Below are 13,276 nucleotides of genomic sequence, written 5' to 3'. Positions count from 1 at the left end.
TGGGGCTGCCCAAAATGGGGCCACCAACTCCTAGGCAGCAGAGAGGCAAAGGCACCAGGAGCACCCAGGTGCCACACCAGTTACCTTATTGCAAAGCTTTTCTGCCTTTTTGGTTTTTTTTAATCTGAGAGGTGAGGCCAATTCACCTTGACAGAGGTTCACAGCACGTTTGTGTCTGGCAATCGCTTATAGAGACATGCTGACAAGCAAGAAGGTGTGGGAGAAAGGCCCCCTGTGCCACACGGGGCTGGCAGGCACTGAAACAGGCTTGCCACACCAGCCCCAGCCCTGCACCGCCTCGGGGGGATTGCTTCGACCTGGCCAGCCCCAAGCTGTCTGGGCTTCCCCTGCCCCACTCTCCCAGAGTACTCTCCTGGCACAGACACAGCCCAAACTCCTCACTCCTCAAACTCTTAAGGATGGGTCCTTAAGAATCCATCCTCACAGCAGAGAGGCCAATCTGAAAAATCCAAACCAGAAAAACACAACCAACCAACCACACAAAACCCCAAACCACCACAAACCTAGGGGAAAGCAGCCAGCCATCTGCCAACCCAGCAATTTTCAGCTGGCTTTCCAGAAACACTTTGGCTTTAAAAATGAAGAAAAGAAATAAAACTCTCTCCTCTTTCACAAGCACAGAAAGCATTCTCAAGATGAGGTGCAAAATTCCTCTGACTTCAAAGACATTTTGCCTGGTTGGTTACTCCCAGAGCTTAGCAGACCCCCCCCTGGAAAGTCAGCAGGCAGCACAGGTGACAGCATCCCACTGACTGGGGTGCAGGTGCCGTGCCAAGGAGCCCCAGGTGTCAGAGGGATGCTGAAAACACGGTACTCACCTGTTTGGATGCATGGAGGAGTGGGGACAGGGGTTGGAAAGGTGGAACAAAGTTCATACTGCATCAAAGGAAGCTTGTACTGTTGGCAACTGCATTCCACTTCTGCAGGTGGTTGTCTCCCTCTGCTTGGCATGCAGATGCCAAGACCCAGCAGTGCTGTCCCCATGGCTGGTGTGAGGCTGGTGAGACCCTTGGTCCAGCCCAGGCTTTGCCAGGAATGTTCAGAGCAAGCATGTCTCAAATGCTGATTCCTTGTGCTGTTATTGAAACTTTTTGCAAGCAAAGGCAGGGGACAGCCTTAATCCTGACCCAGCAGCTTGCCCTCAGAGCACTCAGCTCAAAACCACAGGCGCAGCCAACCTACCTCACCACCTACCTGCCCCTGCAAGCTCCAGCTGTGCATCCCTGTGAGCCCCATCCTGCCCCACCATGGGCACAGGCACTGACTTTTTGCAGGGAGAACTAACTTTGAAAAGTGCTCACACAAGCAGCACCAGGTCTCTGCACCCTTGGCAAAGCCAAGATGAAAGGTTTAGCTGTTTGGAAGCGCTTAGGCTGAGTCCTGTGGCATGTTTTCACCACCTGTGGTAATCAGCAGGGATTTTTGTATGCACTATAGATTAACTTCATGTATGCTACAAGATACCCTGTAACACAAAAACACTCTGGCTGTCATAACTGGTAGCACCTCCCCAAGCACTGCACTCCCCAGTCACCCAGGTGCTTTTGGCTGTTATGCTGGGTTGCTATAGGAACCCTATTTATTTTCCCATCTGACTCCTCCATCAGCACTGGGATTTATATTTGTTTTCTTTTCCCTCATCAAGAAGAGGTGAGGAGAAAGCTCATATGCAGGGAGAGGGGATGCTCCTCGATGGGTGTCTCCCGGAAGTGCATGCACTGTGGACCAGAGCTGGTGCTGTGCAGATGCCGCCAGAGCAGCGGTGCCTTCAGAGCCTGCTGCCAGGAACCATCTGAGATGCAGCTGATGCCCAGAGCGGCTTTATTACAGGTTTCTCCTGTGCTTGCAGGCTGACATGACAGTCTCTGTCCCCCTTGTCTTCCTGCAGGTAGAGGGGCCAAAGGGCTCACAGGCAGAGCATCCCACGCAGCTCCTGGGTAGAGGTGACAGGCAGTGAGCAGGTGAAGTTGCTGCAGAGGTAAGCGGTGGCTTTCCCATCCTTCCTCTCCAGGGACGCAAGGAAAGGCAACTGGCAGTAGAGGAACCCAGTGGTGTCTCCATCTGCTAGCATCAGCACCTGCCAGAGAAGGAGCTGTGAAGGCTGGAGAATGCAGCCAGCACCAGCCAGCTGGTCCTTCCCTCCCCACAGACATGCCAAGCACTGCCAGTGTCCTCCCACACATTTACCCCAAGAGGAGAGGGAATGGGGAGCTGAGGGGACCCACAGTTGCTCTCTCCCAGAGTCTCACAGTGGCCACATCACCATCATGCCCGTGGTGGAGGGAGCATGTGGTCCACACCACCCCAGCATCTTGGCCTCCCTTTTCTGCTCCAGACACCCAGCAGCTGGGAATGAAGCACATGAACAGGTGCAGAGCAACCCCCACAGTGCTCTCCAGCGACACTCAAGCAGTCCAGGGAAAGGCCAGGAGCTGGCAGAGAACCTGGTACTGACATGGATGCAAGAGGTGACCAAAATGCTGGCCCTTTCCAAGGCCCATTCCTTGGCAGTTGTAGCATGAGGCTGTCCCTCACCAGCCCCTGCCCCAGCCCCCCATGTGCCCACCACGGTGCCCACCAAGCACAGACGTGCTCAGCACACACTCCTGCTCCTCAGGCTGCCACTGGATGTGGACACTAAATGCTGCTGTCCACAGCACACACACAGCTCCCACCGCACCACTCACCCAGCATGCAGCATCCTCTGCCACCGAGCGTGGGGCCAGGAGCAAACCCAGCACCCACTCCCAGAGAGGAATGCCTGTGCAGCCTCACCCAAGCCTGGCAGGAGCTGCCCTCAGCCCTTGTTTCCTCAGGGGGTCACTGAGTCCCCATGCTAATGGTGCTGCAGTCCTGCTCTGTTCCCACTCAGCCCTGGCCTCGGCCCAGGTCTGGCTCAGCCTATCTCCTTGCCTGCCTCCTGCTCCCCTGAAACCTCCCCCTTCCTCTCCTTTGTCTGGAATTAATTCCAGAAGTGATTAATTACCAGTTCATGTCCAATCTGAAATTCATTATTCATTTTTCTCACAAGCTCCCTGAGGTCCTGTTGCGAGGCCAGGATGAAGGCAAATGGCAGGCTAGCACTCTGCAGCTGAGCAGATAATGGGATCCTTCATAATTACCCTAAAGACCATTAACAAGGCATGGATCTATACCAGAAACCAGGATCCAGACCTGGAGCAGGGATCCAGCCCTCTTCACTCCCAGCACTGGGACCCCCAGGGCACCAGCTGATGTCATCCACAGGGCTGCAGGAGCCCCGTGGCCACGGATCCATTTACACCTGCGACCTCTGCGCCGTTCTACCATCGGCAAGGATTTTGATGTGAAGTTTGTAAGGAATTAATTACTGAGCGACCTAATTAGTTGTGCTCCTGCAGATCAGCCCAGTTCCCAGCACCCTGCCAATACCCAGGGAGCTGGGAGCAGGAGACACAACAGTGGCATTTCCCCAGCGCCTTGGCAAAGTCAATTCCCAAAGCTGCTGCATCCCCTGTGGGGTGTGGAAGGAGAGATGGGGAGTAGCTAGGTAGGAAAAGCAGCAGCCACATGTCTCTGCAGTGAGCACAAAGAGGGATGGCTGTTGGGAGGCTGCTCCTGAAGGCAGCATGACCCTCTGAGCAACAAGACTCTCCTATCTTCTCTCCATCACCTTTGTAAGGCAAGGAGCCACAGTTACTGCCAGAGATCAGCCTGTCCATGAGGAAAAAGCAATGGCACCAGGGAAGTCCCAACAGGACAGCACAGGAGAAGTGTGGCTCTGCCCACTCCCTGTCACGTTCCACTCCACCCAGATGATGCCAGAGAGATCAACTGCTCACCCATGGTCTCCATGACTGCACAGAGAAGCAGCCACCACCACGGTGGGACACATCTGCTGGAGCTGGGCTCAGTTGGCCTCGTGGCAGGAGGGAGATGGGCTGAGGGAGCTTGAGGAGGTCCTCCTGCACACATGTGCTTGTGGAAGCAGAAACATGTTCCCAAGGGGCTGTTCTCCCCTGGGCAGAGAGCTTTCCCTTCCTGCCATGTTCCTTCTGCCAGGAAACAAACCTGGTCTGTCAAATGGGACAGCTGCTGCTGACAGTCTCCAGCTGCAACACCACTCATTGCTCCCTGAGCCCTGCTGCACACAGCCCAGCCAGGCACCACTGTTCTCAGGCAGATCCTGAGTACCTTGTGGCTGCTTCGCTCCCCCATGGAAATACCCACCCAGAGCACCCAGCCCTCATCTTCCTCCCTACCCTGAGGAAGGCAACAACTCGGGGGACATGGACCCACCCCTGAAGAGCAAGCATTCCCACAGCCATGCTTGTTAACATCTTAGCATACAGGAACAGAACTGCATGAGAGGAGAGGAAATAGCTGTGTTTGCTCTGCTCAAGCCCCCAGAGCTGCCAGCAGCACCCCTGCGCCAGAGCCCGCAGGAGACCAACAGCTGAACCAGCTGCAAGCAGGAGGAGTGGGGGATTAGCAGTGCTGTGGGCTCCCCACTGTCACCATGGCTCTTCCCATCCCTGCAAACTGGGTCAGGCACTGTAATCCTTCATAGGGAGAGAGAAAGAGTGCAGGAGCAGAGTCCTCATGCAACACAGGAATCGGCACGGCCGAGGGTACTGCTGGGCAAGAGGTGGTGGAGCCCCCAGCTGTGCCCGCAGGTGGGAGCTGTAACCAGGCTCCAACACCAGTGCTGAACACCACTGGACACATAGGCAGAGAAGCAGAGATGAAAGACCCTGTGGGCTGAGCTAAGAGAAGAGTGGATCCTGTGCTGACAGAACAGCTCTCCCCAGCTGAGGTGGCAAAAGGCAGCTGGTGCTTTGACCTCAGTGCTGGCTCCCCACAAGCTGTGGCTCAATATGCCAGCCCCCGGCACCAGGACCCCAACTGAGGGGTATGAATCTGGCCCAGAGGCTGAAATGTTGACCCCCCTTACCCACAGCCCAGCTCTGCTTCCCTTTTCTCACCAGCTTTGCCAAGGCAGGGATGCCACCCACTGAACATGACAGGTACCAGCTGCCACACTGCCCTTTCCTGCCAGCTCTGCGAGCAGCAGACAGCTCTGTCCTCCAAGTGGCACAGCCCCTCCATGGGTGCACCAAGCGACACACCTCCAAGCAGGGCTGCAGAGGGGCAGAGCAGGGCAGTAAGCCCAGCATACAGCCACAGCACAGAGACCAAAGAGTGGTGATCAATGGTGCCTAGGCCAGCTGGAGAGCTGTGACCAGTGGAGTTCCTCAGGGATCAGTGCTGGGACCAGTCCTGTTCAACACCTTCATCAATGACATTGATGAGGGGACAGAGTCTGCTCAGCAAGTTTGCTGATGATACCAAACTGGGAGGCTTGCCTGAGACACCTGAAGGCTGTGAGGCCATTCACAGACTTGGACAGACTTAGAGCTGGGCACAGAGGAACCTAATGAGCTTCAACAAGGATGAGCGCAGAGTCTTGAAGCTGGGCAGGAAGAACAAACTGCAGCAGGACAAGTTGGGAGGTGATCTGCTGAAGAGCAGCCCTGTGCAGAAGGATCTAGGAGTACTAGTGGGCAACAAGGTCTCCATGGGACAGCAATGTGCCCTGGGGACCATGAAGGCCAATGGGATCCTAGGGTACATTCAGAGGAGTGTGTCCAGCAGATCCAAGGAGGTTGTCCTCCCCCTTTACTCTGCCCTGTTGAGGTCACACCTGGAGTGGCCAGTTCTGGGCTCCCCAGTTCAAGAGGAACAGAGATCTGCCAGAGAGCATCCAAGGGAGGGCTACCAGGATGCTGAAGGGAGAGGCTGAGAGCCCTGGGGCTGTTCAGTCTGGATAGAAGACTGAGAGGGGATTTGATCAATGTCCATAAATATCTGAGGGCTGGGTGTCAGGAAGGAAGGGACAGGGACAGCTTTTGCTCACTTGTGCCCTGTGACAGGACAAGGAGCAATGGATGGAAACTACAGCACAGAAGGTTCCCCCTCAACATGAGGAGGAACTTCTTCACTGTAAGGGTCACAGAGCACAGGAACAGACTGCCCAGAGAGGTTGTGGAGTCTCCTTCTCTGGAGACTTTCAAGATTTGTCTGGATGTGTTCCTGTGTGACCTGTGCTGGCTTCCATGGTCCTGCTCTGGCAGGGCAGTTGGACTGGAAGATCTCCTGAGGTCCCTTCCAATCCCTAACATCCTGTGAACAGCACAGCTGGGGACAAAGTTTTATGGACAAGCCAGCCCCCCCAAGAGGGGCAGAGCAAGGCACTACCTTGCTGCTTCCCAAGGATGCAAGGGTGGCTCCAGGCAGAAGATGACCCAGACACTGGCTGAATCTGCACCAGGCATGACACATCCATATGCGAATGAAAGGTGTTCCTTTGGGAGAAAGTGCTGGGGATGCTGGGCCGAGGCTGAGAGCAGTGCAAACAGCTGTCAGCACGAGCAGCCACTGCTGCAGCTGCTCCCTGGGCTGCTAGAACTGTGTGCCAGAGAGAGGGGTGCAGGGGCCCTGTCAGCTGCACTTATAAATATGGAAAGGATAGGACGCTTCCCAAAAGGGAGGCAGAACAGAGAAGGAGGATGAATGCTACAGGTGCACTGAGAGAAAGGATGAAGGCACCAGCAATGCAGGCTGCAGTAGGGAGCGGCTGCACAGGGGACCAGGTAGGGCTGGCAGGGCTGGCACCTCTACCTTGTGTGGGCTGAAGATGGACTGGACACAGCGCAGCATCTCTTTCGTGTCTTCTCCTTGGGGGTCCCCACAGATAATGACCTGTCCAGGGAGAGTGTGGGTGGCAGGAGGAAGAAAGCAGAGAGCTGTGACTGCAGACACATGACCAACGAGCCCCCTCTGTGGCAGGTCCCACGGGGGATAGGTAAGCCCCAGCCCGTACCTGTTTGGGGGTGTGATGGAAGGCGGAGGTGGCCCGGGCCATTTCTGGCAGTGTTATTGGGATCTTCCGCAGCCTCTCTGAGAAGGCAGCCAAGATCTGCCCAGCTTTGTCCACCCACTCCTTGCGGCCGGAGTAACAAGCTGCTCGGAGCAGGTTTGTCACTGCCACAGAGTTAGCAGTGGGCTCTGCTCCATCTTGGTCTGCAGGGAACAACAGCTCCTCCATCAGCCTCAGCACGCCACGGCTTGGTCCCCCAGCCAGGCACCACCCCTGCCCTCCCTAAACTCCCCACTCCGTAACCCTGAGCTCACCATCCTTCAGGCGCAGGAGCAGAGAGGAATCACCAGCCTCAGTGGAGAAATATGCAAAGCCTTTAGGGTCCCAGAAAAGCTTGTCCTGCATGTGCTGGAGCTGCAGAGCCCACTGCAGCCAGCCCTGCTCCAGTGAGGCTTCATACAGGTCAAAGAGAGCCTGGATGATGAAGACATAATCCTCCAGGAAGCCCTGGATGGGCACGACACTACAGCAGCAGAACAGGAAGGAGATCAGTGTCTCTACACTGTCCAGGCAGGAAATGTTCACCAGTGCAGCAAAGCCCTACCCACTGGTCTCTGGTACCTGAGGAGGAGCCACATGAGCTCAACCCAAGATAAGGAGTGCTTGTGCCAAGTCACCACATGATTTGGCCCTGGCTTTCTGTAGAGCACAGAACGGCACTAATCCACCCCAAACTGCACTGGAGGCAGTTCTTTGCAAGGCAAACACCTCCTGTCTGGAGGACAGCTGGGAGCCTCGGCAGCACCTGCAGGGTGGACAATTGGTCTATAAACACTCTGCCCCTGCTCACCTCTGCTCCACTGTGTTGTCTTTGCCCCGGTAGCAGCTCCGCAGCAACCTCCCACTGGTGGGGTCGAAAAGGTATCTCCGCAGGAAGGCAGCTGCCTGGGCAGCCTGGCTCACGTACTCCTGCTTGGCCAGGGCTGCCCCAGCCTGGGCAAAGCCTGAGATCATGAGCCCTGGGTACAGAGAGACATGGGAACAGGCTCAGGGAGTGCACAAGGAACAGGCAAGAGCATCACTGTCTTCAAAGGATGTTTGGCATGCAGCTCATCCTCCCTGAGGTTCCAGGAAGATCAGGGCTCAGTCATCAGCTGTTCCCCTGAGCTCAAACCACGAAGAAGATTCACTTACTGCCACCAAAGAGGACACAGCACCTCAAGGCCACTAAGAGCTAAGCCTTCACTTGTGGGCAGAAACAGGGCTTAAGAGTCTTCCTGTTTGCAGGATGTGATATAACTCCTGTTCACACCAACTCCAGACACAGCTACTGCTGGGAACAGTACCTGGGGGTACTGCAGCAGGACACAGGGACAGAAGGACAGAGAGTTGTGATTCTCCACTAATGTAGTGGTAGAGCCAGGCTCTGCACCCACCTGGGTCCTCAATCCCCAGCTCATACCCACTCCCAGAGCCCAGCCTGGGGAGCTGGGCTGAGCCAAGAAAAGAGTTTTGCTGCTCTCTGCTGGCAGCAGGGGAGGAAAGCAAGGACACAGCAAGAGCCCAACGCTGCGCAGCCTCTTTAGATCACAGAGTTGTTTAGGTTGGAAAAGACCTTTAAGATTGACAAGTCCACCTGTTAACACAGCACTGCCAGGGCACCACTAAACCCTGTCCTTCAGCACCACCTCTACAACTCTTTTCAACTCCTCCAGGAATAAAAGACTCCACTGCTGCCCTGGGCAGCCGGGACCACCTTTTTGGGGAAGCAATTCTTCCTGATAGCCAACCTTAACCTCCCACAGCCCTAAAACTCAGCGCACCTCATGCCTCCATGGGGGAACCATCCAGTCCCAGCAGGACTCATTGCTGTAAGCCCTGAAAACTGTGCAGCCAAAGCCTGCACCACCCAAGCCGAGCTGCCCCTCACCGTTCCACGCCGCCAGCATCTTGGTGTCCAGGTGTGGCCGCGGCCGCTGTGCGCGGGCTACGGACAGCCTCTGCCGGCCCTCCCGCAGCAGGACATCCACCTGCCCCGGCTCCAGCCCGAACCGGGCTGCTGTCAGCTCCGGGGGGCACTGGACAATAAGGACATTCTTGCCCTTCAGCTCCTGATGGGGGTCCTGCAAGGAAAGTCTTGCTCTGCGAACCCCGCCAGGCTGAGGAGTTGAAGCCCGCATGCTTTGGGGCTGTTCTGCCATGCTCCCATGCCCAGGGATGCGGGTGCCAGCACCAGGTAGGTCTTTGCTCTCCCTCACCTGCATGGGGTTCACGTTGCCAGTCTCCTTCACTCCATAGTGGTGCATGAAGACATCTCCCAAGGTTGTCCCCTCTGTGGCCCCCTCAACAATGTCAGGAAGGAGAGTCCGGATTTCCTCAGCTTCCCACACACAGAAAGCTCCTTCTCGTTTCTCACTGGATGTGATGATCGGGTAGGAATCAGCATCTTCTGCACTATAGAAACCTCCTGCCTGGGAAAAGAGCAACAAACCCTCCACTACTGGGGCAGCAGCTTCAGCCAGCTCCCCACCACTGCTGGGCTGGCAGTCTGGGCAGCGTACCCCACAGCAGTACCCCAGGACTGAGCTCAGCTGGGAAGGGAGGAAGGGAAAAGCAACCCCAAGCTATGTCCCAATGCAGAGTAAGCAGCTCCCTTTGGCCCAGCTCAGGGAACAACCTACCTGGTCAGTCAGGTCCCGCGAGACATAGAGCAGAATGTCCTGGGCAACATCAGCAAAGAACTGATCACCAGAGATCTGTGGGAGGCATGGGGTGAACATCAACGTTAAAAAGGACAGGGGGAGGCAAGAGAAACAACAAGACACAGTAAGTGGTTCAGAGTCAAAGTACTGGAAATGGAGGGGAAATACATTTGGAAGTCTAGTGATTTTAAATATGGGATGGATTCAGAGATAGATTTCTCTGACAAATCTATGGGCACTGGAAAGCAACCCTGGAGTAACACCAACTTCAGAGGCAGTAGCATGTATCTGCTGACTTGCAAGGAGGAGCCAGAAGGCTGTTCCCTCCTCTGGTATCCTCAAAACTCTGGGGTTACACTGCCATGGATTTGTGCAATGTTTCTGGATGAACACCAGCAGATAAAAGGCAATACGGGACCACTCCATGCCCTTGGGATGGGCAACACTTCGGGAAACAGGCTTTGAAGCTGCTCCCCAAACCAAGCCAGCCCGCCCCAGCAAGCACTCAGTGTGCTGAGTGAGCCTCCCTGCAGAGGGGCAGCACAGCCATACCTGAAACGCTCTGCTGTAGGTGGCTGCCAGCTGCCCCTGGTCATAGAGCATCTTCTCAAAGTGGGGGACATGCCAGTGCTGGTCAGTGGAGTAGCGGTGAAACCCCTGCCAAGACCAAGGGCATACGTCTCCACCTTATACCTCCTGGGCATGCCAGGGCTTTACCTCTGAGGCTGTCCTACCTGACCAATGTGGTCATGGATGCCTCCATGGGCCATCATCTTGAGGGTGTGCAGAGCCATCTCCAGAGCCTGGGCACCTTCTGGGGTTGTTCGGTGCAGGGCCCAGTATGTGAAGAGGAAATTCAAATTCACTGAAATACACAGAGAAAGTGAGAGGCTGTGGGGTGGGCTCTGTCCCCTCACTGCTGTCTGCCCCACAACAGGGCTTAGCAGCAGAGGCCAGACTGACCTGGGGTGGGGAACTTGGGGGATTTGGAGAAGCCACCATAGTCCTTATCATAGGAGCTGGAAAGCTGTTGGAAACAGGTGGCCATTACTTCTTTGGATGGGGGGGGTGAATCCTGTCCTTGCACATGGATCTCAGATCTGTGTAGCAATGCTTCCAGGATCTTCTGGCTGTATTCCAACAGGACATTTTTGTTCTCCTTCCACTAAGATGTAGAGTGAGAAAGTTCTTTCATTTGTTGTCTCTCTGCTTCCTGCATTGCACCAGTCCAAACTGCACCTTCGGCTCTCAGTTCCCCTCCCCGGGTCAGTTCCAACCCATCTCTAACCCAGCCAAAGTTCTGATGGAGCTCTGGGCTACTGTTTTGCATGACTGTACCTCTTAACTCAGACACCCATCAAGCCCAGACCAACTTCCCTACAGCCCCTTTGTTCAAGCAATGCCTGCTCCTCCATTCCTGCTCCGTACCTGCTCTGCAATTCGGAGCAGCACAGTCCGAAAGCCAACGCGATGAACTCCATCTTCGGGAGGGAAGTATGTGCCCCCTGCAAAAGGCTTGAGGTCTGGAGTCAGCCAGACACTCATTGGCCAGCCACCTCCACCACTGGTTGCCTGAAAGACAAACCGTGGGTGCATCAAGGTCATACAAGAGGCACCCCTCTGTGCGCCTCCAGCTCTGTACCCTTCCAGCACGTCCCAGTGCCTCACTTGAGGACAGATGTGTGCTTGTGATTATACATGGCCCCATTCACACAACCAACACAACGGTTCTTTTTGCTTGAGGAACGTGGCTATGAACCACTCAACGCCTCCTGAGCCCTGCCCATGCCTCCCCTACCTGCACGAAGGTCATGTACACTTTGTCCACATCTGGCCGCTCTTCACGATCCACTTTAATGCATACAAAATTCTTATTCATAATCTCCCCAATCTCCTTGTTCTTGAAGGATTCCTCCTCCATCACATGACACCAGTGGCAGGTGGAGTAGCCAACTGAAAACAAGCTCAGGTGAGTGAGGAAAGGATCTTTGCAAGTAGCTGGATACATGTTATGGGAGATCACTCAGAGGTGGGAAACCCTGCTACAGGCAACATCTGCTGCCACCCTAGAAAACAGATGGAGGAGAAAGGCCTGAAATTTGCAGCACTCTCCAGCTCTTGCTCCTAAAACCTGGCTAAGGACTCTGGTCCTGAGAATCATAGAATCAATAAAGTTGGAAAAGATCTCAAAGATCATCAAGTCCAACCTGTCACCCAAGACCTCAGGACTACTAAACCATGGCACCAAGTGCCACATCCAATCTCCTCTTGAGCACCTCCAGGGACAGTGACTTTACCATCTCCCTGACGCAGACCATCTTCAGAGAGAGCTATTAAAGCATACAGTCCTCTCCTGCTGGCAGAGAATTAGTGCTCAGTGTCCACCCTTACCTACAGAGCTACTTACACACCAGTTCAGGATGCAGCTTGGCTTATCTGATCAGCTAGGGAACCACACATGGCAACACGCAACATCCCTTGTTTCTGGTTACCTGACAGAAATATAAGCTTGTTTTCTTCCTTTGCTTTATCAAAGGCTTCCTGACCCCAAGGGTACCTGTGGAAGGAAGGCATGAAAGGAGCTTCAGGGATGCACTGGTGCCAGAACCTGAGCTCTTCTAAAGCAGCCTGGAAAGCTGCTACCTGATGGAAGTTAGGACAGCCAGGAGCACAGCTGGCTCAGGACCATGGATCTTGAGCCTATGGCGAGCTGAACAGGAGGCCAGGCTGCTTGACCTGCCATTGCTGCCACAGAAGCATGTCCCTAAGCCCAACAGGTACAAGAAGGAGAAGGAAGAAAGGCACCAGTTACTCTTACCAATCCACAGGGTTGTGAGCATGCTGCAGGAGGTAGGGGGACTTCTCATTAATCAGGCGGTTGGTGTGGTGCCAGGCACGGGGGGGGCTGGTTGTCCCTGCTGCGGACACGGCCATGCTCCCCGTCAGAAATGTGCACCTGCAATGCCACATAGGCTCAGAGCTTCCTTGCTTGGCACAGCAAAGCACAGTGTCATCACACCCCAAACCAGCACCACCTTCACCTCAGCTGCTGTGGGTGTCCAGCATGGCCGCAGGACAGAATGCTGCTCCCTGTTATTCATTCCCTGTGCCAGGAGGGACCACTGGGCTGGGCAGCTCTGCTGGGGCTTGGCCCAGATGGGTCCTCCCCTAGGGCCCCACAAAGTTCTCTCCCCTTGCTGAAGGCTCAAGAGAGGTTGTTCCCTGACTCATCACAAGCATGGTCCAGGGACCATCACCCCCAGGCTCCCTCCCCGCCACCTCCCAGCCCACCACCAGCATCCTTACAGGGGCGCACTGTTGGTGAGGGAGGAGAAGCTGCGGCATTTGACCCGAGTGTCCTCAGAGAGGAAAACCCACGCCCGTGGGCACCGGGGTAGCTGCAGCGTCAGGGGGCGTGCAGGGGGGATTTAGAGTAGGAGCAGGAGGTGTACAGGCGTGTGGGGATGCGGGAGAATACGGGAGGATGTGCAAGGAGGACGCAGGGGATACAGGAGGGGGACGCAGCGACGGTGCAGAAGCGCTGCCAGGTGCCGCAGCAACCGCTGCTAGCTGCCACTAGCCCGCAGCCGCCCACCCCCGGAAGCCGAAGTCGCCTCTCCCACCGCTCACCCCCTCCCCCGGTACCTGCGAGCCCGCCGCAGACACACCGCCAACATGGCGCCGGGACGGGGCG

General features: G+C 55.6%; 1 protein-coding gene across 1 annotated transcript; it reads right to left on the bottom strand.

Moving 5' to 3' along the window:
• Positions 1 to 1,018: 1,018 nt before the first annotated feature.
• Positions 1,019 to 12,808, bottom strand: SPATA20 (spermatogenesis associated 20). The gene is made up of 15 exons (XM_054171118.1): positions 12,401 to 12,808; positions 12,075 to 12,139; positions 11,381 to 11,535; positions 11,011 to 11,154; positions 10,546 to 10,747; positions 10,317 to 10,447; positions 10,135 to 10,239; positions 9,562 to 9,636; positions 9,139 to 9,351; positions 8,811 to 9,003; positions 7,731 to 7,899; positions 7,195 to 7,403; positions 6,884 to 7,083; positions 6,682 to 6,762; positions 1,019 to 2,098 (listed from the first exon to the last, which is right to left on the bottom strand). The coding sequence occupies exons 1-15, from the start codon at positions 12,550 to 12,552 to the stop codon at positions 1,928 to 1,930; spliced, it is 2,265 nt and encodes a 754-aa protein (XP_054027093.1). The 5' UTR covers positions 12,553 to 12,808; the 3' UTR covers positions 1,019 to 1,927.
• Between the last annotated feature and the right edge of the window lie 468 nt (positions 12,809 to 13,276).

This window comes from Dryobates pubescens, chromosome 20 (genome assembly GCF_014839835.1).
Source record: "Dryobates pubescens isolate bDryPub1 chromosome 20, bDryPub1.pri, whole genome shotgun sequence".
Taxonomy (NCBI): Eukaryota; Metazoa; Chordata; class Aves; order Piciformes; family Picidae; genus Dryobates; species Dryobates pubescens.
The sequence above is the reverse complement of the archived record's forward strand: the minus strand, read 5'-3'. Positions and strand labels throughout refer to the sequence as shown.

Excerpts from the sequence above, each read along its gene's own strand:
- SPATA20 (XM_054171118.1), bottom strand. The coding sequence starts at position 12,552 with ATGTGGCATTGCAGGTGCACATTTCTGACGGGGAGCATGGCCGTGTCC. Across the intron at positions 11,155-11,380 it reads TGTACATGACCTTCGTGCAG|GCAACCAGTGGTGGAGGTGG; the intron begins GTAGGGGAGGCA and ends TTTGTCTTTCAG. Across the intron at positions 6,763-6,883 it reads TCCATCACACCCCCAAACAG|GTCATTATCTGTGGGGACCC; the intron begins GTACGGGCTGGG and ends CTCCCTGGACAG.